This window comes from Podarcis gaigeae (assembly GCF_964106915.1).
Source record: "Podarcis gaigeae genome assembly, chromosome: 1".
NCBI classification, from domain to species: Eukaryota; Metazoa; Chordata; class Lepidosauria; order Squamata; family Lacertidae; genus Podarcis; species Podarcis gaigeae.
In genome coordinates this window covers 49,920,889-49,944,504 of record NC_139678.1, presented here as the reverse complement: position 1 = coordinate 49,944,504, position 23,616 = coordinate 49,920,889, and the positions used below count along the sequence as shown (strand labels likewise).

The 23,616-nt window shown below is 41.9% G+C and overlaps 1 protein-coding gene and 1 long non-coding RNA gene across 5 annotated transcripts in view; one reads left to right on the top strand and one right to left on the bottom strand.

The window, feature by feature from the left end:
• The window catches only part of MYBPC3 (myosin binding protein C3), a 66,033-nt gene extending 51,310 nt beyond the window's left edge, over positions 1-14,723 (bottom strand). For all 4 annotated transcript variants that reach the window (XM_083749397.1, XM_083749398.1, XM_083749399.1 and 1 more), the window contains exons 1-5: positions 14,533-14,723; positions 3,518-3,784; positions 2,211-2,342; positions 483-569; positions 205-353 (exon numbers count right to left, since the gene is read on the bottom strand). In XM_083749397.1, coding sequence (XP_083605523.1) covers positions 205-353; positions 483-569; positions 2,211-2,342; positions 3,518-3,784; positions 14,533-14,557 — 660 coding nt within the window. In that variant the 5' untranslated portion in view covers positions 14,558-14,723. The remainder of the gene's footprint in view (positions 1-204; positions 354-482; positions 570-2,210; positions 2,343-3,517; positions 3,785-14,532) is intronic.
• A 2,274-nt stretch (positions 14,724-16,997) lies between these two features.
• The window catches only part of LOC310851241, a 28,121-nt gene continuing 21,502 nt past the window's right edge, over positions 16,998-23,616 (top strand). The window contains exons 1-3 of the long non-coding RNA XR_014567636.1: positions 16,998-17,048; positions 17,540-17,912; positions 18,189-18,265. This is a non-coding gene — a long non-coding RNA (uncharacterized lncRNA). The remainder of the gene's footprint in view (positions 17,049-17,539; positions 17,913-18,188; positions 18,266-23,616) is intronic.

Here is a 23,616-nt window from a genome sequence, read left to right as displayed (position 1 = left end):
TGGTTTAACTCTGCACAGTTTTTGCCCAATAGAAAGAGTAGCTTTTAATAAACTTTTGTGACACAAGAGGAATGTAGGGTAGCTAGTGTATGCAACTCCTGGCATTTCTACTGCAGAGGAAAGATTTTCTTTAGCCTTGAAACAGCAAAAAAAATAAAAAATGCTAAAAATAAAAAGATGGAAGGGTCAGTCTGTGAGTTGTACCTTGTTATTTCGGTCATAATTCTCATGAAGCTGGAGGTGTTTCCCCACTTTGCTTCCCAGGTCCATCCACTTCCCCTTGAACCATTTCACAGAAGGCTTCTTCAGGAGGCTTTCGCCTGCCACTTTGGCAGTGAATGTAATGTTCCCACCTTGAGAAGGAAATATATTAAGGTGAACGTGTGATCTGAGGTGTAACAACTGGAGAGAGAGAGCCAGCCAGCCAGCCAGCCAGCAGAAGCATCATTTCCACCCATCCCAGCTCTAGGCTATGCACTTACCAACAGTCACTTCTCCATCTTGTGGCCGAGTCACAAAGACACCAATAGGATCCACAGGCACCTCTTGCTGGGCTTCTGTAGGAAGAACTGGAAAGCAAATGAATGACCTTGGCCTTTGATAATGAGATACGGGTCTTTAGGACCAGCCCACTGCATTGTATCATGTGTTCTAGACTACAGTGTGGATATTTCACGCTACTTCCAAGCTGCCCACAGTATATGTTTCTACGTATAGAGCTATTCCTTTGAGATGCTCCATTAACTCTCACTTCGCAGGCCTATTTCTAAACTGTTTCAACAGATCTTGCCCTCCACGTGTCCCACCCCTGGCACATGCCGCGGGGACGAGGCCGAGCGCGGAGCCCAGCGCCTGCTCCTCCTCCCCGCAGCATGTCCCACTGGGCAGGACGCATCACATGACACCATGTGCTGCATCATGTGATGTCACATAATGCACCCCCCAAAATGTGGGGGGCAAGTTTGCATCCCTGCCTGGAACCCCTGGAATCACACATTGTTCGGAGATTGAGGTGCAACAACACAACTGGTCAAGCTGTGCTTGAGATGTTGACTTGTCAAAATGGCCCCCTTCCCTCCAATGCACTGACAGACTTTAATTCTATGGGAAGGGGGCCAAAATTCCACAGATGACAACTTGAGTGCACATTTGTGCGTACCGATAACGTTTTGACAGGTTAGAGTGGGGTGACAGTTCAGTGCCAGAGTACATGCTTTGCAATTAGGGATATAAGAAGGCATTTTCTGTTCTGTCATGGATTCGCTGCATGCAACTGTATTTCCATTCCACTGGAGTTCATCTTCTACCAAAATCTATGTTATATAATTTCTTGCTGTCCGTTGTGACAAAGTTATGTAACATACATTATGTCATCGTTACATTATTGCACTCCATTCATTTCAATGTAAAGAAAACACAATGCAAGTAGATTACATATTGTTTGAGGACTGAAAGCAACAGCAAATGCTGATCGTATTTGCTGGACTGATTCTCCATCATCCCTATTTGCAACTGAAAGGCCCTGAGCTCAATCCCTGGAATCTCCAGGCAGGCCTGGGAAAGACTCCTGTCTGAAACTCTAGCTGTTGCTAGTAAATGAGTTTGATAGACCCATTATATGGCTTTGGAATGGAAATAGAGTTGCATGCAGCGAATCCAGGGCAGAACAGAAAATGCCTTCTTATATTTGTAGAAGATGGCTTCCTATGCCCCTACGTGTAAAAGGAAAACAGTGTGTGATTTACAATGTATTTGGACCAGTAAATAGGGACAGTTGAAGTGCATGCACAGGATTGCGTTTTGTAATACATATTATACGGTGCTGCAAGTGTCTCTGTTTTTCCCTTTGGTACAAAGACACATTTATTTGACACATGTACAAAGTAATATATGAACTGGTGCCCGTTTGTACATTTAATATAGCCAGGGCTTTTCCCCCAGCAGGAACCCACTGGAACTCAGTTCCAGCACCTCTCAGGTGGGCGCCATTGCCATTCTTAGAGAACAAGGGAGGTGTTCGTGGTGAGTTGCAGCACCTCTTTTTCTAGAAAAATAGCCCTGGATGTAGCTCACAAGTTCATTATTGTTCTTCTCTTGCTAGTTACTATTTTTAACTATTCCTACTTTCCCCATTGAGCCTATTATTTTATTATTTTCGTTATTCCATTATTCTAACTAGAGGGAGACTACTACCATCACATCTTGTTTACCTTCTGAACTCTTGCTATCACCTGTAGGTTCATTTGAGATAGTTGGCTGAGAAGTATCTGCTCCTTTAGGTGCATCTGAAACAGCTGGTTGAGGAGCAGGTTCAGGAGGAGGAGGGGTCTCGTCTACCTTTTCTAGAAAGGAAGGGAATCAAAGAAAAGTAATTAAAAGCCCCATGTTATTTTCTATATAAAAAAATGTTTTATTTCAGTTTCGCAATAAGAATGAATAAGGGACATGCTGAAAACCTGGTGCTTTTCAGCAAAGTATAGTGTATTATTTTAAATGGTGTCTCATGTTACATGCATTATCCTACGGTATGTGCACAATAGGATCCAAATAAGCAATGAATAAATTCATACCTTTTGAGCAGAATGCATGCTCAGATGTTGCAAAATTTGAGCAAATGATGCAAAATTGCATCATTTATGCATCTGTCAATAGAACTGGTCTTACATTTTTGCTTTTTAGGGTTTGAAATTTTATTTTAAGAAGGCTTTAATGATATAAGTTAGAAACTTGGAAATATTTGAGCAGCTAAAACACTTGATGCTAAAAGTGGGGGAAGTGTGGCTGTAGAGCACAAGATTATTATTATTTGTGGGTTTTCTTTCCTGCTCTTACATGAACTTTGCAATGAACAAAGTAGACTCTTTTTAGAACAGTTAAGCCCTGGCCACACAGGCAACTCAGTTTCTGAAGAAGGCTTAATATCTTTGAAGGAATATACCATAATGAGAGAAAAGATGAAAATGAAAAAAAGATTAGCTGCCTTGTTTCTGTCAAGACACCCAGACAAGAGTGTATCGTACAATTGTTTTCTCAAACCTGTTCTCTGTAGGGTTGTTGTCCGGAATGATTTAGCTGCATAAAACTGCAAGTGAACTGGGGCAGCATTCTTGCTTGTTCCTTCTCAGGGAAAACTGAAATGCCTTTCACCCTTAAAATTGATGTCTCAATCATGCCCTTGACTGCAGAGAGACCAATATGCGAGGGTAGATTGTTGTGGAGTGCTGGGTCATTCATGTATTGTCAGGGCCATAAAACAATGCTTGACTGTTGAGTTTTCGTCCAAGACAAAACCACAACCCTGGTACCATGCATTATAATTTATCCCATTTGGACTAATGGCCTTATTTGCAAATTATACCCAGTTAGCAAGAAAGTACTTTCCCAGTGAGGAGAGAACCATTAGCTCAATAATTTATGTCTTAAACGCTTTTGAGAAAAGCCTGATGAAATAACCACTCCATCATAATGTCTCTAATGAGGCTGTGTGCATCCACGAACCATCTTGAACCCCATTTACCTGGTTCTTTGACTTTGAGTTCAAATTTGACCTTCGAACTTCCAGCAATGACAGCATATGTCACATCATCCTCTTTTCCAACACTATTGATGGTCAGTGAGTGTTTGTTCCCCTCTGACTTGATGACATACTTGTCACTTGCAGCGATTTCTATTCCATTTCGCTGCCACTTCACCTTGATACCTGTCTTCTCTGTCTCTGCTTCAAAAACAGCAACACCTCCTGCGACGACATCTGTGGTCTTTGGCTTCTTGATGAATGCAGAAGCTAAAGAGGACATGAAAAGGTTTATTTTCCGCAGCAAGGCTGACAAATGCATGCAGATCTGCCCTCCCCACCCCCTCTTTGTATTGGATAACAAAAAGAATAAGACTAATCTGTGAGTAATCAGAAGAATAACTTGAGCATGAAACATGTTCCTTTGGGGGACTGTTGCGTTTTTAAGATTTTTTTTATATGGCGGGAATTTCATCTCATTTAGTCTAGTTAGAAATGTTGACAATTTTAAATTTATTGCTCATAAAAGCACAATACAGAAATTCTGAATTGCTAACATCATTTTGACATATGCTTGCCAACACCCTATCCCATTTTTGTGTAGAATTCCTCATTCACAACTTGTATTTGTTTAAATCACTATTTCACACTAAACTGTTTCCAGCTTCTACAAATCCTGTTTATTTTTTGCTTGAGCAGCTCTGTTAATTCCTGGCAAAGCCCTATTGAGAGAATTGGTTTATATTTTCCATAATAGTTTGTCTATGAAATAAATAATGTTTTAAATAAATGTTGTTGTTGTTTAGTCGTTTAGTCGTGTCCGACTCTTCGTGACCCCATGGACCAGAGCATGCCAGGCACTCCTATCTTCCACTGCCTCCCACAGTTTGGTCAGACTCATGTTTGTAGCTTTGAGAACGCTGTCTAACCATCTTGTCCTCTGTTGTCCCCTTCTTCTTGTGCCCTCAATCTTTCCCAACATCAGGGTCTTTTCCAGGGAGTCTTCTCTTCTCATGAGGTGGCCAAAGTATTGGAGCCTCAGCTTCACGATCTGTCCTTCCAGTGAGCACTCAGGGCTGATTTCCTTAAGAATGGATACGTTTGATCTTCTTGCAGTCCATGGGACTCTCAAGAGTCTCCTCCAGCACCACAGTTCAAAAGCATCAATTCTTCGGCGATCAGCCTTCTTTATGGTCCAGCTCTCACGTCCATACATCACTACTGGGAAAACCATAGCTTTTACTATACAGACCTTTGTTGGCAAGGCGATGTCTCTACTTTTTAAGATGCTGTCTAGGTTTGTCATTGCTTTTCTCCCAAGAAGCAGGCGTCTTTTAATTTTGTGACTGCTGTCACCATCTGCAGTGATAATGGAGCCCAAGAAAGTAAAATCTCTCACTACCTCCATTTCTTCCCCTTCTATTTGCCAGGAGGTGATGGGACCAGTGGCCATGATCTTCGTTTTTTTGATGTTGAGCTTCAGACCATATTTTGCACTCTCCTCTTTCACCCTCAATAAAAGGTTCTTTAATTCCTCCTCACTTTCTGCCATCAAGGTTGTGTCATCTGCATATCTGAAGTTGTTGATATTTCTTCCAGCAATCTTAATTCTGGCTAGGGATTCATCCAGCCCAGCCTTTCACATGATGAATTCTGCATATAAGTTAAATAAGCAGGGAGACAATATACAGCCTTGTCGTACTCCTTTCCCAATTTTGAACCAATCAGTTGTTCCATATCCAGTTATAACTGTAGCTTCTTGTCCTACATAGAAATTTCTCAGGAGACAGATGAGGTGATCAGGCACTCCCATTTCTTTAAGAACTTGCCATAGTTGGCTGTGGTCGACACAGTCAAAGGCTTTTGCATAGTCAATGAAGCAGAAGTAGATGTCTTTCTGGAACTCTCTAGCTTTCTCCATAATCCAGCGTATGTTTGCAATTTAGTCTCTGGTTCCTCTGCATCTTCTAAATCCAGCTTGCACTTCTGGGAGTTCTCGGTCCACATACTGCTTGAGCCTTCCTTGTAGAATTTTAAGCACAACCTTGCTAGCGTGTGAAATGAGCGCAATTGTGCAGTAGTTGGAGCATTCTTTGGCACTGCCCTTCTTTGGGATTGGGATGTAGACTGATCTTCTCCAATCCTCTGGCCACTGCTGAGTTTTCTAAACTTGCTGGCATATTGAGTGTAACACCTTAACAGCACCATCACTTCCACTGGCCTTGTTATTTGCAGTGCTTTCTAAGGCCCATTTGACTTCACTCTCCAGGATGTCTGGCTCAAGGTCAGCAACCACACTACCTGGGATGTATGAGCCATCCATATCTTTCTGGTATAATTCCTCTGTGTATTCTTGCCACCTCTTCTTGATGTCTTCTGCTTCTGTTAGGTCCTTACCACTTTTGTCCTTTATTATGGTAATCTTTGTACGAAATGTTCCTTTCATATCTCCAATTTTCTTGAACAGATCTCTGGTTCTTCCCATTCTGTTGTTTTCCTCTATTTCTTTGCATTGCTCGTTTAAGAAGGCCTTCTTGTCTCTCCTTGCTATTTTTTGGAAATCTGCATTCAATTTCCTGTATCTTTCACTATCTTCCTCACATTTTGCTTGCCTTCTCTCCCCCGCTATTTGTAAGACCTCGTTGGACAGCCACTTTGCTTTCTTGCATTTCTTTTTTATTGGGATGGTTTTCGTTGCTGCCTCCTGTATAATGTTGCGAGCCTCCATCCATAGTTCTTCAGGCACTCTGTCCAGCAAATCTAAATCCTTAAACCTGTTCCTCACTTCCACTGTGTATTCATAAGGGATTTGGTTTAGATTGTATCTTATCGGCCCAGTGGTTTTTCCTACTTTCTTCAGTTTAAGCTTGAATTTTCCTATAAGAAGCTGATGATCTGAGCCACAGTCAGCTCCAGGTCTTGTTTTTGCTGACTGTATAGAGCTTCTCCATCTTTGGCTGCAGAGAATATAATCAATCTGATTTTGATGCTGCCCATCTGGTGATGTCCATGTGTAGAGTTGTCTCTTGTGCTGTTGGAAAAGCGTGTTTGTGATGACCAGCTTGTTCTCTTGACAGAACTCTATTAGTCTTTGCCCTGCTTCATTTTGATCTCCAAGGCCAAACTTGCCAGTTGTTCCTTTTATCTCTTGATTCCCTACTTTAGCATTCCAATCCCCTATAATGAGAAGAACATCCTTCTTTGGTGTCACTTCTATAAGGTCTTGTAAGTCTTCATAGAACTGGTCAATTTCAGTTTCTTCACCACCAGTAGTTGGTGCATAAACTTGGATTACTGTGATGTTAAAAGGTCTGCCTTGGATTCGTATTGAGATCATTCTATCATTTTTGAGATTGCATCCCAGTACAGCTTTCGCCACTCTTTTGTTGACTATGAGGGCCACTCCATTTCTTTTACGGGTTTCTTGCCCACAGTAGTAGATATGATAGTCATCCGAACTGAATTCGCCCATTCCCGTCCATTTTAGTTCACTGATGCCCAGGATATCAATATTTATTCTTGCCATCTCATTTTTGACCACATCCAACTTACCCAGGTTCATGGTTCTTACATTCCAGGTTCCTATGCAATATTTTTCTTTACAGCATTGGACTTTCCTTTCGCTTCCAGGCATATCCGCAACTGAGCGTCCTTTCGGCTTTGGCCCAGCCGCTTCATCAGCTCTGGATCTACTTGTACTTGTCCTCCGCTCTTCCCCAGTAGCATGGTGGACGCCTTCCGACCTGAGGGGCTCATCTTCCAGCGTCATAACTTTTATATGCCTGTTGTCTTTGTCCATGGAGTTTTCTTGGCAGGGATACTGGAGTGGCTTGCCGGTTCCTCCTCCAGGTGGATCACGTTTGGTCAAAACTCTCCACTATGACCTGTTCATCTTGGGTGCCCTGCTCGGCATAGTTCATAGCTTCTCTGAGTTATTCAAGCCCCTTCGCCATGGCAAGGCAGTGATCCATGAAGGGGTTATACAAGTGCTATTGGACTCCAATTCCCATTCGCCCCACAGGCAAGCATGACAAAGTGCTGGAGCTGCAGTCTAGCAGCATCTGTCAGTCCACCCTGTGCTCTTGCTGTTTAAACATCTGGGAAGACTCATACAAAACAAGTCCCCAGAAGGCAGAACTCTATTTGTGCAGCTGAGTGAAAGCACCAGACAACTTGATCCATTGTGTTTGCACTATGGGTATTAATATTTAAAATCCCCTTCCAATGGACATTAAGTAGCTCTTTTAATACTCATTAAATTCATATGATATGCAGAAATGTACACATATCACAGATGCTAAAACACAGAAAAAGGAGGTGCAGGGACACAGGGAGATCAAAGCATATGTGGGGATTGGTACTGTGCTGCTCTGCACCAGGGAGCTTTTTCGCAGTCTCTCTAGCACAATTGGGAGTCAAGCCATTTTGGCAGATTACCAGGAAGCACAAACATCTACCATTTGGCTCCTTTCCCCATAGCATTGGGTTTAAAAAGATTTAGGGAAATATTTATGTTGAAGCCCAGTTATCATCACTCATCCTATTAGCCTCAAAAGCTTTTGTAAATATGTTAACTGCTTGACAACAATGCAGCCTGTAAAAGTTCCAACTTTTAAATGGCATCTTTTCAGCTGCAGTCGGGAACTCCCTGCTGTGCTGCAGGGCTGTTCACAAGAGGGAGGTTTTCTATTTATATACTATTTTTTTAAAAAAATCAAGCTGCTGTAGAGTTGAAACACACTGCAACTCACAGGTAAGATTCACACATTATGTTTTTCTGTCATCATGATGTTATCTCACATTGTTCTTCTCATACATCACTTCAGCTATTCTGTAGAAATGACTCAGCTTTACAAACAAATAAAAATAGTCTCCTTCCCTGAACTTGGATATCTAATATCTCTTTCTCTTAATCATCCTGTAATATCCAGTCCCATTCCATTTAAGGTAATTCTTAATAGTTCTTCCTGAAGTATAGCCATCTCAACATGTTGCTGCCAAATGATTAGTCAAGTGCCTTCTCCATAAAGCTTTCGTGTTGTACTCTGGTAAACTAGTACAGCGTCCAGCCAGAAGGACACTGAGAATTTGTGTCCTCTCAGATGTCTCCAGTTCTTCCATGGCAGTTATGCCATGCTGTGCCCGAACCCCTGGACTGCTACCATCTTAAATCAAATGTTTAGATAACTTCCAATTATTGTGCAGTTGATACTCTAGCCTTAGCTGTGCAAACATACTAATTATTGAGAAAAAAATTGATTTCATGCAACGTCACAGTCAATGTTAAGGATATGACAGAATATGGATCAATTAACCAGAAGATTGTGTATTTTACCAAATCACATCTCTTGGTTGCTTAAATTTGCATTGTCACAATTTCATCCAATGAGCATAAAAACTAGTTCCAGAACTTCTTAAAAGCCAACAAATTAACAGATGGCTTAATTCCAGCCCCCGCTTTGAGCTTGCAACCCTGCATCAAATGCCCCCTTGGCCCCCCTCTGATTGGCTCCGGGGCCATAAATACCCCATGCAGGCTGCATACCTTAGGTGATTTCTCACTGAGCTCTGCAGTCTGCAAAAACTACAGTCACTGGATTGTCCTGCATAATTTTGCCCTTGGACCCACTCAAGACTGCTAGCTCTTCCCTTAGCCAGGACTTGAATTAAAGAAGAAAAAAGTAAGGTAATCGAATTATTGAAACCCCCCCAATTTTAGGTGAGTCATGGTCCCCCCTACACCCATTTAAAAGGGGTTTCCCTCCGGCCCCTCTTAATTTGATGATCCCCAGCAAAGCTCTGGGCTTTAGTTCACTCAGGCTCATATACGCATTCCCCCCTCCAAAGATTAGATTTTTGAATGGGAGAATCCCTGTTCCTTTATTTAGTTTTACTTCCTGTGAATTCCAGCACAGCCATGGCACACATAAAAATAAATGATAATAGTATTTTCTTCCAATTTGCCTCCAATCAACAAAATAACTGCCCATGAGTTTGGCATGTACATTTGAATGCTCCAAATGTGTCAGTGAAGGAACTTGTCTAAGTGTTTTGCTCTGGAGCTATATAACGTTACTATAAATTCCTTAGCTGAAAAGAGGCAAAGGCACTTTCTGCACTTATAGGCTTAGCTACCCCTTGATCCCAACTTGTCAAGTCTCGCTATCTTACATTCTTCTTCCCCTTCAGCAGCTGAGGCTGTAAATTCCAGTAACATGAGTAAAAGGCTAGCAATAAGATGGACACACACACACACACACACACACACACACAGCCTTACTTTATAACCTTGTGTATATAATTGTTCTGTACATCTGTTGTGCCACTGGTGCAATAATGCAAAATAATTATATTTATATCTCCCTCCCTTTTTACAGTTCTTCTAAATCTGCAGATAAAAACAAGTAATACTTAATGTATGACTAAAGAATTACATAACCTTCAAGCTCTTCAAAAAGAAAACCTAGTAAAACATTCCAGTCTGTGAATCTAATTATGCCTCACTTAGATTCCAAGAGGAATTTAAAAAGCACAAAGAGACTTACGGCAGGTTAAAGGCCAACAAATGTATTACCGCATAAGCTTTTATAGACTAGAATCTGAAAGCTTAAAACTAGTGCAATAGTCTTTAAAAGTGCCATGGAACTCACATATCTTTTTTTTTTGCATTCTCTTTATTAATTTTCATTACACACCAATACACACAAGACAAATTCATCACAAACAAAAAATAAGCCAAACAACACGGCTAAATAGGGGGGGGGGAGAACAAAAACAACATATAACTAATTGACTTCCCTCCACCTCGGTTTTGGGTTATATAATAAAGGATTTTTTCCGACGTTTATCTTTAAGACTTCTGCACATCGGAGGGTTATATTTAGCCTACTGTGATCTTTAGATTTTTAAAATCTGCTTCAATATATGTTATGAATTTATTCCATTCCTTAATAAACATTGTTTCTTTCTGATTTTTTGTGTTATTTTTGCCAATTCTAAGTATACGAATAGTTTACTTTGCCAATCTCTTACTGTTGGGATACTAATTGACTTCCAATTTTGTGCTATTAATATTCTAGCAGCTGTTGTTGCATACTGGAATAAAGTCATGGAACTCACATATCTACTACAATGGAAATTATTACAGAGAATGCAACGGTTTTTCTGAAAAACGTGAACACCACTGCTGTTTGCAAGACTCTCTCTTGTTTACTTATCAAAAGCAGTTTTCTCCTTGAAAACCCAGTCACAGTGCCTAAAGTTCAAACTTTGTTAAGTATCACTGCTCTTCCCACAAAACTTTATAAGATGATTCCGTATTTGGAAAGTCCATTTTATCGCTTCCCTGTTCGACCCTGTAATTGTTCCCAAGATAACAGATACATTAATAAAATATAATAATGATTTCAGAACACTTTATTAATTCAGAAATCATTGCAACCCACTAGATATGTCTTCTTATCCTATATTGCAGATGGAGGTGCAGGGATGAGACTAGAAGCCTGGAAAATAGTGTGTGCATGACTGAAGTAATATTTGATAGGAGATATTGTATACTGTATGTTGCTTGAGGGGGCAAAACCTTACTACAATCAGGGAGCCCAGAGAGAGATGGTAAGCCCCCATCAATAACAACAGGAGAACACAAGAGCTCTGCAGTTCAGAGACCTGTCTGGTCCAGCATCCTGTTCTCACAAGGGCCCAACCAGAGGTCAATGAAAAGCCCACAAGAAGGATATGAGCACAACAGCACTCTTGCAAGTGTACTCAACAGCAACTCGTATAAAGAGGTATGCCACCTGCTGCTTCCTCTTCTTCCTCCTCCCCACTGCCACTGACACCAACACCACCAGCTCCCTGCCCAGTTTCCTTTTTCTCATTGATTTTGGGTGGAGGGAGGCTGTGGAGTTGGTGGTGGCAGAGCCATCGGCAGCGGGGGGAGGAGTGGGGCAGAGTTGTTATCGGCAAGGGGCAGGGAAAGAATTGGCAGGGGAGCAGCTGGTAGAGGTGGGGGTCGGCATTTTCTCAGTGGCAAAACATCCTGGGCCAGCAATAGAATAAGCCCCAAGTAGCAAGGCTGAAGTGGGCAAGCTGTTCCAAATGCATTTGGAGACAGAATTCTCCCCAGATCAGGTCTGAGAAAAGACAGGACAATGTAGAAAAATACTAGAATGCAGCCATGTTCTCTGGAGACACACACATACACACATACGAGTGGTACCTTAGTTTACGAACTTAATCCGTTCCTGAAGTTCGTTCTTAAACCAAAACCATTCTTAAACTGAGGCGCGTTTTCCCTAATGAGGCCTCCCACCGCCAGTGCCTTTCTACTGTTCGGATTCCGTTCAAAGACCAAGGTAAAGTTCGCAAACCGGAACACTACTTCCGGTTTTGCAGAGTTCATAAACTGAATAGTTCGTAAACAGGGCTGTTCATAAACTGAGGTACCACTATATATAAAATTTGTAAAAATGGAGTTAGCTGGTGTCTAGTCTAGTGTGGAAGCAACTCCTAAAAAGCTGTAGGTTTAAATTTTCCAAGACTTCAAGCCCTTTTGCCAGCATGATATAGCAAATGGCAGGACTTGTCCTGCACCTCAAGGGTTATGCAGAAGAAAGAATTTTCTAAAGGTGCAGCTTGTCTCATTCCCACAGAAGTGCAGCTGCAAAACCTTCCTTCTTTTTTAGAACATTTGAAGATACAGAAAGAAGCACTTCTACTGCATCTGATCACCCAAATGATCTGGTTTTGGAAGTTGATCAGGAACACAGGAAGATACATGTCTTATCCAAGGTCAGACTATTTCTCCATCTGGATTATGACTATCTACTCTGACTGGCAATAGTTCTCTAGAGCTCTTGGCAGACATATTTCTCATCACTTGCTAACGGAGCATTTTAACTGGAGACCTTACTCATGCAAAACACGGGCTCAGCATTTGGTTCCACAATGCTTGGGATAACATGACAGGTCAAACTCAGAGAAGCAATAACATAGTTCCCATAGACTAGGAATTGATTCAGATTTTAGGACAGCAGACTAAATACCCTTAGGATCCCAGGTATATTTCCCTATTGTTTAAGTTATCTTCAAGTTGAATGTACATACTGTATAAGGAACAGCTTCAGTCTTCCCTGTTCACACCAGTAGGTGTTCACATTTTGTGTTTGCTCCTGCCTTCTAATTTGTTGATTGAATTATGCTGATTAAGTTGCAACTGGGCATGCACACAGATAGCTTGCAGGCACACACTGTCTTAAAAAAACAACACCCCCATCCAGGAAGCGTGCAAAAGCATACAGTAAAGCAACTGTAAATTCTCAGCACACAAGTTTTAATATGGTTTGCTTCTGCTTTTTTTGGTCTTGTGCAATCTGAGGGATCAAAAGGGAAAGAAAAAAAGCTCCTCCTTCAAGAGCCCTGGAAATAGAAATGAAAGGGACTGTAAATTCTCAGCACACGCATTTCAAGGGTGATGGGACTTGTAGTACACAAAATCTGGAAGGTGCATTACTGGCTACCTGTAGTTTACTGCAAAGTGTGAACAGGACCATTACAATCAAAGCTCTTCACCATTAAGTGTGCATGGTGAAGAACTATGGTAAGTCACAGCCCTCTGACAAAATTATCTATAATAAACAGATTTACATAACCATATGTACTTATACATCACACTTTTATGTATATGCATTCAGCCTTTTTCAGATACCTTTTAAAAACATGTGTGAGGCAGCTTAAGTCACACAAATCATATATTTCAAGCACACTGACATGCAAACAAGGCAAAAGGATACAACTTGTTAACACAGCAAACACTGTATGATGTGTATGTGTGTGTTTGTGTATAGCTAGACAGACAGAAAAGAAAGTGCAATATTCAGAAGCACTATATGGAAAAAAACTAATTTAAATCAGGGAAATATCAGTTGTTGGGTGACTGTACTTTCTCTGCTTACCAGCTGCTTGGAAATGAAAAAGAGACTAGACTTATTCACTAGCTTTTATATTCTGGCAAACATTAAACAATTAATTATATAAAACATTTCAAATGCAACAATGAATGCCACCTTCTCCAGTCATTACATTACAGAGACAAAACTTGAGAAGAGTGTATGAATGCTGTTTTCAGAACAGCAGTTGTTAAATACTTATAGGTAAGGTCAGTCCTTTTTTTCTTTAAAAAAATGTTTAGGGGTACTCTCATTTTCCTACTTATATTTCAATACTGCCCCTCAATGAGGCCAAATGTAGATTCACAAAATGTTTAGGGGTATACGTACCCCCGCGTCACCCCAGAAAAAAGGCACCGGGTAAGGTCCAAAATTATTTAGATGCTGCAGTTGTAGACAATTAAAAGAAGATGAATATTTACAACCATAAATTTTGTTTTCTTTCTCTGCATTACCCAGCCTTTCAGAGAAGATATAAAAGTGACTTTTCTGGTGACAAAATCTATTCTGACCCTATACCACCTTTCAAAAAGGAGGAAGGATGTAGAAGGATATACATTTACTATTTAGGGATCTCAGAGTGGCAGACAAGAACCAATCTTATTGAGAAAAATGCCTCGCTTTCTCATTCAGCTGTAAACTTACATTTGCCTGAAAGAAAGTGATGGAGAAAAAATAACAACAATGGGGGTCACTTTTCTTCCACACAAAGAAAGCTTCCAAGAGACGTACCACACCCTGCTTCCTCCAACTTGAAGGTGATGAGGAGAACCTAAGAACTGGGAAATGAAAACTATTTTACTTTTGCCCTTCTTGATTAGATGTTTGTGTGGTGGTGATATGTGTTTGTTTAAATGAAGCTAATCCCAGTTAATTTAATTATCCTTGAATTAGGCTTCTATGCGCTTACTTCAAAAGAAAGCCACCTGTTTGTTTCCCCTTCAGTACAGTTGTTGCTAAGGCATCTTGTTTCACTGCCTGATGAAGAAACCTGCTCCACCTAGCAGTCTCTCTCCCAAAGAGGAAGGCAATGCTCATTTTTTCCCTGTCTCTAGTTGAAGTCCTTACCTGGTTTCTTTACAGGTTCTGGCATCTTAAGGCTGGCTCACCAGGAGCTGACTGAGTGAGACTGCAAGGAGACTGAATGACTTCCAAGCCCCCCTGCTAAAGAAATACTACTGGGATGCCCCCTCCTGCTCCTCCCTCTTGTTCCCCAACTGTTGTCAGCACCACTACCTTATCAACAGCACAGAGCACTTGACAGAATTCTTCCAGCCAGGATAAATATAGCTGGGTACCATGCGTCAGGGAGTGTGAACCACTCAAGAATAGGCCCTGCTGCTCATTTGATGGAAGACAAATCCAAGCACACACCATGATGCTCTTTGCCTCACCCTCTCCGCCACATGCAATTTGCATATTTATATGTGACCATGCACACTGAACCTCTAAATACACTGGTTTCTTCCGGGCAACGCTGCTTATTGGGCATCATCCTGATTTGTTTGCACGAAGCTTGTGAGGAGGTCAGATAACATCAGCTGTTGAGCATTCATTCTGATCTCTTTACAAGGAAGTTGTATGATGTTGCACCAAGCAATTGTTTTCCTACACTTTCCAGTACATTTCCCCATGCATTGCAAGAAGTAAAAAAATTAATATTTTGGAGGGGGGTACATGGGTTTTCTATGTGGAAGACGGTCAGAGGAACTTTAATTGCACAACCTGAATTTGCCGGCATGTGACTTAATCACTTCCAAAAATAGTGACAGCCTGGAAGTGCCCACTATGGGCATGATCCAGCCAAAGTTAGGCATTTTCAAGTCCCCTTCATTTAAATGGGAGAGGTGATGAGTGAATGCTCAAATCTCTCCCGCTGAAATCAGTGGGATAGAAACAGGCTTAACTTTGACTGAATTGTCTCCTTTGTTTTTGGAACGACAGTGACAAATGGTAGACTTGGGTACCCAAACCTGACCAGCAGCAGCATCCTGACTTTGCAGCACAGTTGAAAGAGAGTTGACCCCCAAAACTTGGACAGACTTGCATGGGAGAGGAATATAACAGGGCTTCACTCATTTGGGTATCTGTGATCCACACATTATAAAAACTTATATCAATCTTATAGATTGCAGTCAGGCTTTTATCAAAAGTTAAGTTTACTTTTCATGCTTGCAGAAGGTTTCCTCTCTTTGTGCATTGGCACTTGAACACAAAGAATGACAGTGGCATCATTTTTGCTTAGCATAAGGTTTCTTCTTTTGAAAGTGAACCTGTAAACTGTGGTTTAGGACTGAGTTAGAGGGTTTTTTTTCATATCTACCTTGCCAATGCAGACTCCTCTTAAATAGTTTAACTCTACCTCCCTCCATTATGAAGATTGGGCTGGGAACTGGCAAGCAGCCCAATCATATTTGTGGCTCTTATATAAACTTCTCAGCTGTTCTGTTTTAAAACACATATTTATTTCTTTGGCTCAGATCTCATCCTCATGCTCAAAGGACAAATGGACAAGGAATGATTTATGCCCCCCCCCTGCCCCCCGCTGCTACTGTGCTGCTAGCTACCAGATGGCAGCATTGTAATGATATAATACATATTACCCAGTTTGCGCTGAGTTTTATGTTCCTTCACAGACATACTCCGATTTTCAGAGCTCACTCATTTCCCTTTGTAAGGAGTTTTGAGGTCATTAACTGGACACTGAAATTTATAAGGTTTGCTTCAAGCCATCAGAATCCGCCTCGGTGCAATGGATAACATTTCTTTTGCCACCCAGAGATTGACCACACATAGTGGCATATTATCACAGCTAAGAGACTGAGCTATGAATCTCAAAGTTCCCCACTCAAATCTTGTTTCTGTCAGGAACTCAGTGGCCTTTTCCAAGCCACTCGTCCCCAGCCTCAACCCCACTACCTAAAAATAAAAAATAAAAAATGAGAGGGGGGTTAATAATGCTGATTTACCTTACACTGTTGCTGTTAAAGATTATAAGTAGATAATGCATATGAGGCATTTTGAGCACTTGAAAGTGATGTACAATTTTATGGAATTATTACTATTAATTATTACTATTGCATCAATTAAGTTTTTTAAATTTGTTGTTAGCCGCCCTGAGCCTGGTTTTCTGAACTGGGAAGGGCAGGGTATAAATAAAAACTTCTTCTTCTTCTTCTTCTTCTTCTTCTTCTTCTTCTTCTTCTTCTTCTTCTTCTTCTTCTTCTTCTTTTGATGTTTCTTTATTTATTACATTTATATAGCTGCCACATAACAGCTGCCGCAAAGCAAAAGAATACAACATTAATTTAAAATACAGTATAAAATAAGGGAGGGGGAGTATAATAAATTATTTTTGAGAAGCTGAAACAAGATGAAAACAGTTTAAAATTCAATTTAAAACAGGGAGGCCTAGGCCTGAGTGAATAGAGAGCACTTCACCTGAAAAGTCAATGAAGATGGTGCCAGACAAACCTCCCAGGGGTAGAGTGCTACTACCAAAAAGGCTCTGTCTGTAGGTGGTTACCCTACTTACTTGGTTTGGTGGAGACCCCTGGAGTAGGACTCTTTCCAGGGAACTATAGGTGAGAAAAAGCAGAGACATCACCTTGCCAACAAAGGTCTGTATAGTTAAAGCCATGGTTTTCCCACTAGTGATGTATGGAAGTGAAAGCTGGACCATAAAGAAGGCTGATCGTCGAAGAATTGATGCTTTTGAATTATGGTGCTACAGGAGATTCTTGAGAGTCCCATGGACTGCAAGAAGATCAAACGTATCCATTCTTAAGGAAATCAGCCCTGAGTGCTCACTGGAAGGACAGATCGTGAAGTTGAGGCTCCAATACTTTGGCCACCTCATGAGAAGAGAAGACTCCCTGGAAAAGACCCTGATGTTGGGAAAGATGGAGGGCACAAGGAGAAGGGGACGACAGAGGATGGTTGGACAGTGTTCTTGAAGCTACCAGCATGAGTTTGACCAAACTGCAGGAGGCAGTGGAAGACAGAAGTGACTGGTGCGCTCTGGTCCATGGGGTCACGAAGAGTCAGACATGACTAAATGACTAAACTACAGTAGGTGAGAAAAGGCTGTCATGTAAAGAACAAAGCTGCTTGGGAACAGCATATTAGCTAGATAAGAAAATGCTTGGAGTCGAAGAGTTGGTCTCTACCATGTCCAAAATGGCCAGCAACAGAAGCTCAGACTAGGCAAGATGGTGACCCCAACTTGTCAGAAAATGACTCTTAAGCAACCAGAAGCAGTAGGTCTTAGGGTTGAGCCTTAATCTTCTGGGGCCTAGCTCAAATCTGTCAATTTCTTGCCACTCCTATTGCAGCAGGTGAGCTTGCAGAGCCTAGTTGATATCACCACCCCCAGGGCACAAAGGTGTCCTGCTATTACTCACAGGCCAGGTGGAACAGATGGAAAGGCCCAGTCCTGCTGCTGAGAGGTGAGAAGAGTTGGCAATTGCTTGCTGTCTGTTGGACTTGGCTAGATATCCTATACAGTATTCTTTGCATTTAAGTATGGTGCTGCAGATCCCATAGTGCTACATAGATCCTGTAAGTCCTTTCTCCCTTCCCCTAAACCAATAACTTGCCCAGGTGGTGGGGGTTACAACAATACTTCCAGGATCCCAGGAAATCATCTTTTTTTACCAGGCGCTGGGGCTAGTCTCAGAATTCCTGGCTAGAAGCTGATGCTAGCTTTATCATTTTTTCCACAGATTCCAAGCCTTTGTAGAAATTGAGAATCTGGCAGATTCTGGCAGTGCCTGCCTCCACTGTAGTCATCTTCCCAAGGGTAAGTTTGGGGGTTTGGTGGAAGGGGGGCAGCAGAGGTCACTGCTATGCTTCAAATCGTTTGCAAGAATTGCAGTTAAACTGTTGCAAACAGGAGTGCCAACCTGAATAAAATATGGAGGGAGGGCAGGTAAGCCCCACCCCACACTATCAATCACATGATGCACTGCACACACACCATTTGAATGGCAGTGCCCATCAACTTGGGGGGCAGCCCCCTCAAATATTTTATTGTGGGGAAAGCCCCCTTGGCCCCTAGGAGTTAGCTCCTATACTTGCAAAAGTCTGAGAACTGCTGAGGCTGCAATCCTGTACATACTTACCAGGAAGCAATCTCATGGAATTCAGTGGGCCTCACTTCTGAATAATGTACAGTTTCCTTGGCATGAATCTACACTAGAAATTCAGCGGGGGTCCCTTCTGAAACAAGGTAAGACACTTAAGTGCTGCTACGTACTGTATTAACAAAACAGCAGTGGTTAAATGTCCGTTGTTTCTTTGCAAAATAAAAGGATAGAGAAAGAACCAGAAACAGGCATGGGGCACATAACTTGTCTCCCAGCAGAGAAGCAGCTGTGACAGCACAGACGCCTTCTCTTCTTTTTTATGTGTCTTTGTGTTATGTAAGAACACAGAACCTAATATTGAGTCAAACCACTGGTCAATCTAGCTCAGTATTATATAGAGATAGATAGATAGATAGATAGATAGATAGATAGATAGATAGATGATAGATAGATAGATGCAGTGGCGTAGCGTGGGTTGTCAGCACCTGGGGCAAGGCAAGGAATTTGCACCCCCTAACCCGTGGATTTGTGCCCCCTAACCCTAACCCCTAGATGTTGCGCCCGGTGCGGCCGGCCCCCCCTGCACCCCCCACGCTACGCCACTGGATAGATGATGATAGATAGATAGATAGATAGATAGATAGATAGATAGATGATAGATAGATAGATAGATAGATAGATAGATAGATAGATGATAGATAGATAGATAGATAGATAGATAGATAGATAGATAGATGATAGATAGATAGATATAGATACTGTAGATGATAGATAGATAGATAGATAGATAGATAGATAGATAGATAGATAGATAGATGATAGATAGATAGATAGATAGATAGATAGATAGATGATAGATAGATAGATGATAGATAGATAGATAGATAGATAGATAGATAGATAGATAGATGATAGATAGATAGATGATAGATAGATATAGTTTATTTTTGCATTTTCAATTCTACATACAGTAACAGAAAAAATAAAGCCAAACTCAATAAAAACATAATTCCCCTCGTCTTCCCTCCACCCTCCCCTTTGTGGGTCCTTATGTAACCTTTTCCCCTTTGTGTCTCCTCAATAACTCTTATTGTTATAAATCCTTTGCTAAACCATCATTCAGATTTTGGCTACAAGTTTTCTGTCAAACCTACTAATGAATGAAATTGTTTACAATAATTTTTCAAATACATTATAAACCTTCCCCATTCTTTATTAAAATTTGATTCTTCCTGGTTTCTGATTCTTCCTGTAAGTTTTGCCATTTCAGCATAGTTTAGTAAAACTGAAAACAGGAGAGACCCCTTCTCAGCCAAGGTGCTTTCCATGCTCAATACTCGTACTGTACAACTGTTCTGCTTGGGTGTCCACTGTTTCATGATGGGAGGCTGCGGACCTCCCAGGCACCCCAACAGGTCTAGGTTCTACCAGCTTCCACTGTTGCCTTTTACTTCATCAGCAGAGAGGGAGTTGGCTTTTTGTCCTTCAAGGGTCATTTATATGGGTGTTGTGCTATGGTTACAATTCTCTGGTAACGCTGTTCTACACACACTGTGTGGAGAAGCTCTAACTACATCAATTTTTTTAATGCCCATCTTAAAAACTTGCAAATTGCTTTCTGGTTACTTCTCAACTAATGTTACCAACAGCAAGGTGAAAGGAAGCCCTTGCCTCAGTGTTAGATTTCAGGCTTTCTGTCACAGTTCCTGTATCTTGCGTGTGTTACGTCTGCAACTGAACAAGGCATTTGCCTTTTTTGGAAGAAGTTTATATTGCTGACTCATACGTAACATGTAATCCATTATAACCCCAAGGTCTTCCTCAATAAGGCTGAAACATAATCATTTAATTGTTGTTTATTCCAATGTGTGATATGGGAATTGTGAAAGTAATAGACACCAATGCTCTAAGAACACAGGAAGCAATTTGCTGGGGTGTTGCTTGTCCTTAGCATTTGTTACACAGAAGTGTAAACTTTTTGATGTGTTGTTTCTCAAACAAGCTTTGCTCAAGTTGGAATCCTTAAGTGGTTCCTAGTTAACCTCTAGTCAAGGTGTGGACACCTTTGCACAGGGTAAAGTCATCCCTGCCCCATCAACGCCCCCTGGTTTATACACAAACTGAAATAAATCTGACAGTAATGAAGCCGTGCTGATGTGAACAGTTGGGAGAGAAAGAGCTGTGAAACACACTGCTGGGGTGGGATGACAACTTCCCTGTGCTCTAAAGTAGCAATGTGCACAGAGAAATCAGGAATCCCTGAATATAGGAGAGTGGAATGTGTGTGTAAGGATAAAGAACTACAGTGCTAGATCACAGTGACAGACCTTGGATGGAACGGGTGCCAAACTGGAAAAATGCAGGTGTGTAAAACAAATGTAGACTGATAAATGCAGCTGGATAGAGCATGGGGCTCCCTTCACAGCTGTGGTGGAAACTCTAACCAATCTCAAATGTAGTATTTTTAGAAAAGAGGAGGAAGAGGGGGGGGAAATCTTTGAAATGAAAATGAAATTATATCCACAATTATTTTTAATGTGTGCTATCATAAAATGTCTGATTGTTCTGTCTGATTGTACCTGTCACAGTGCCCACCCTCCCCTATGCAGTGAGTGAAGTCCTGAAATTTCATTGTAGTTACTTTCAGTGAAACAATGTTAATGAGTGAAAACAAGGGATGGAAAGATCCTGCCAATTTTGCTTCCAGTTTCTCATTTTTCCATTATTCAGTTCAGTTCTTCACATTTCTGCAGCAATTTTTCATGTTTTATTTGTAGAAATTACCATGACAATTATTCAGCATTTTAGTGTGAATTTCTCCCTGGTGAACACATTTTTGCATGTACTAGAGTTTTGCATGCAATTTCTCCCACATAGAATGCATTTTCTGTATGTTATTTTTACTAATATATTGATTTTTATGCACCCCTTTACCAAAATATATCACTCAGTGGCATGAGGGAAGAGTGCAGGTGTTAACTCTCACCCTATATACGGAAAGGAAAATTGGAATGAAACAATATAGAAATCTTGATGTTTGCATGAAACAAAGACTTATAAGGTCAGGTGGAAAAGATGCTTCAGCTCTGCTACTGCTGTGGCTGTTCTGGCTTGTCATACTTACATGGTACAATGGTGAAGCATATACAGCCTGAGGAGGGCTGGGTCTTTAGCACATGTTCTGCACATCGGGTCCTCCCTTAAAGAGGGCATGTATTGCGGTGAGACCTGGACAACCGACCCCTGTGTTGTGGGTGGGTACGAGTGGTCAGCCACAACACCCGATTGGTAGGTCCCTTGTAGCTGGCTGCAATCTGGCCAATGGGACGCAATCCAAACACTTTGAGGGACCTATTTATACCCATGCACATGACCAAGAGCTTCCTCTTTCGGCCCATGCATTCGGAACACCCGCCCACCTCTCCCTATTTTTAGGGCTTTGTGCTTGACCTTGCTATGCCGTCGTGTGTTGTCTGTCGTTGGGACAGGGGCACGGCAGGAATTTTCCTCACTTGGCTGATTGGCTGTTGCCATTTGGGCTTCGTCTACCGCGTAGCAATTGTCACAACTTGTAAGGTTGCGGATAGGCTCTGGTTCTGGTGATAGGGATGGGAGAATGCTCTCGCCATCCCTATGTGAAGGGTATTCCATTAAAGGAATCCAAGGACTTGATTGTTTGGTCAACCCCTGAGAGGGGGTTGTGCCCGTGCCTGAGTCCAGGGGGACATTTGGGTGGCAGAGTTAGCCCATTCCTGGCTTTCCGCTTATCCACTTATCCACCCTCGGCTGACCTATGCTGGAATCCTGGGTCAGCGCTACCTGCATGGCAGGGAGCTAGTCGAACCAGAGCCTATGCAACCATTCACTTTCTGTAATCAATAAAGTTGTGGCCTAAATTCTGCCAAAAACCAAAACCAAAATTTGAGTCAAGTGTGAATTTATTTAGGGGGGAGGTTTCTGGGTCTGAACATGCAAAAAGAAAACCTCAGGTACAAACCTTGCTATCTCCAAGTCCAGACAGTGCAGGGAAGGAGCCAAAACCCCTTAAGAGTGTACACAATACTGCTGGCATTGGACCACTGCTTTGACTTGGTATACAGTGGTACCTCGGGTTAAGTACTTAATTTGTTCTGGAGGTCCATTCTTAACCTGAAACTGTTGTTAACCTGAAGCACCACTTTAGCTAATGGGGCCTCCTGCTGCTGCTGTGCCGCCGGAACACGATTTCTGTTCTCATCCTGAAGCAAAGTTCTTAACCCGAGGTACTATTTCTGGGTTAGTGGAGTCTGCAACCTGAAGTGTATGTAACCTGAAGCATATGCAACCCGAGGTAAAAGGTAAAGGTAAAGGTACCCCTGCCCGTACGGGCCAGTCTTGACAGACTCTGGGGTTGTGCGCTCATCTCACTCAAGAGGCCAGGGGCCAGCGCTGTCCGGAGACACTTCCGGGTCACGTGGCCAGCATGACATCGCTGCTCTGGTGAGCCAGAGCCGTACACGGAAACGCCGTTTACCTTCCCGCTGGTAAGCGGTCCCTATTTATCTACTTGCACCCGGAGGTGCTTTCGAACTGCTAGGTTGGGAGGCGCTGGGACCGAGCAGCGGGAGCGCACCCCGCCGCAGGGATTCGAACCGCCGACCTTTCGATCGGCAAGTCCTAGGCGCTGAGGCTTTAACCCACAGCGCCACCTGCGTCCCATGCAACCCGAGGTACCACTGTACTATAAGTCAACTCCCTGTGTTCTTAGGGATCTTTCATTGCTATGGTATTCTTACTGGGAATCACTTTTCCTCTACAGTTTTTTTAAAGGGGGAAAAAGGGAGACTATGAGAGTTAAACCAACACTTTAACAACCTGAAGATTGCACTGATGAATCATATATCAGGAAACTGTGAAAATAAAAACCTGAAATCATCATATATTTCGTTCTAAGTAAATGGATAATTCCACATTACAATTTAACCATTTTATGCTTGAATGATTAATAATAAATCTGGGCTGCAGATATGCACCATTACAGATTAATTAATAATAAGTCTGTGTTGTGGATAGATACTAAGTGATT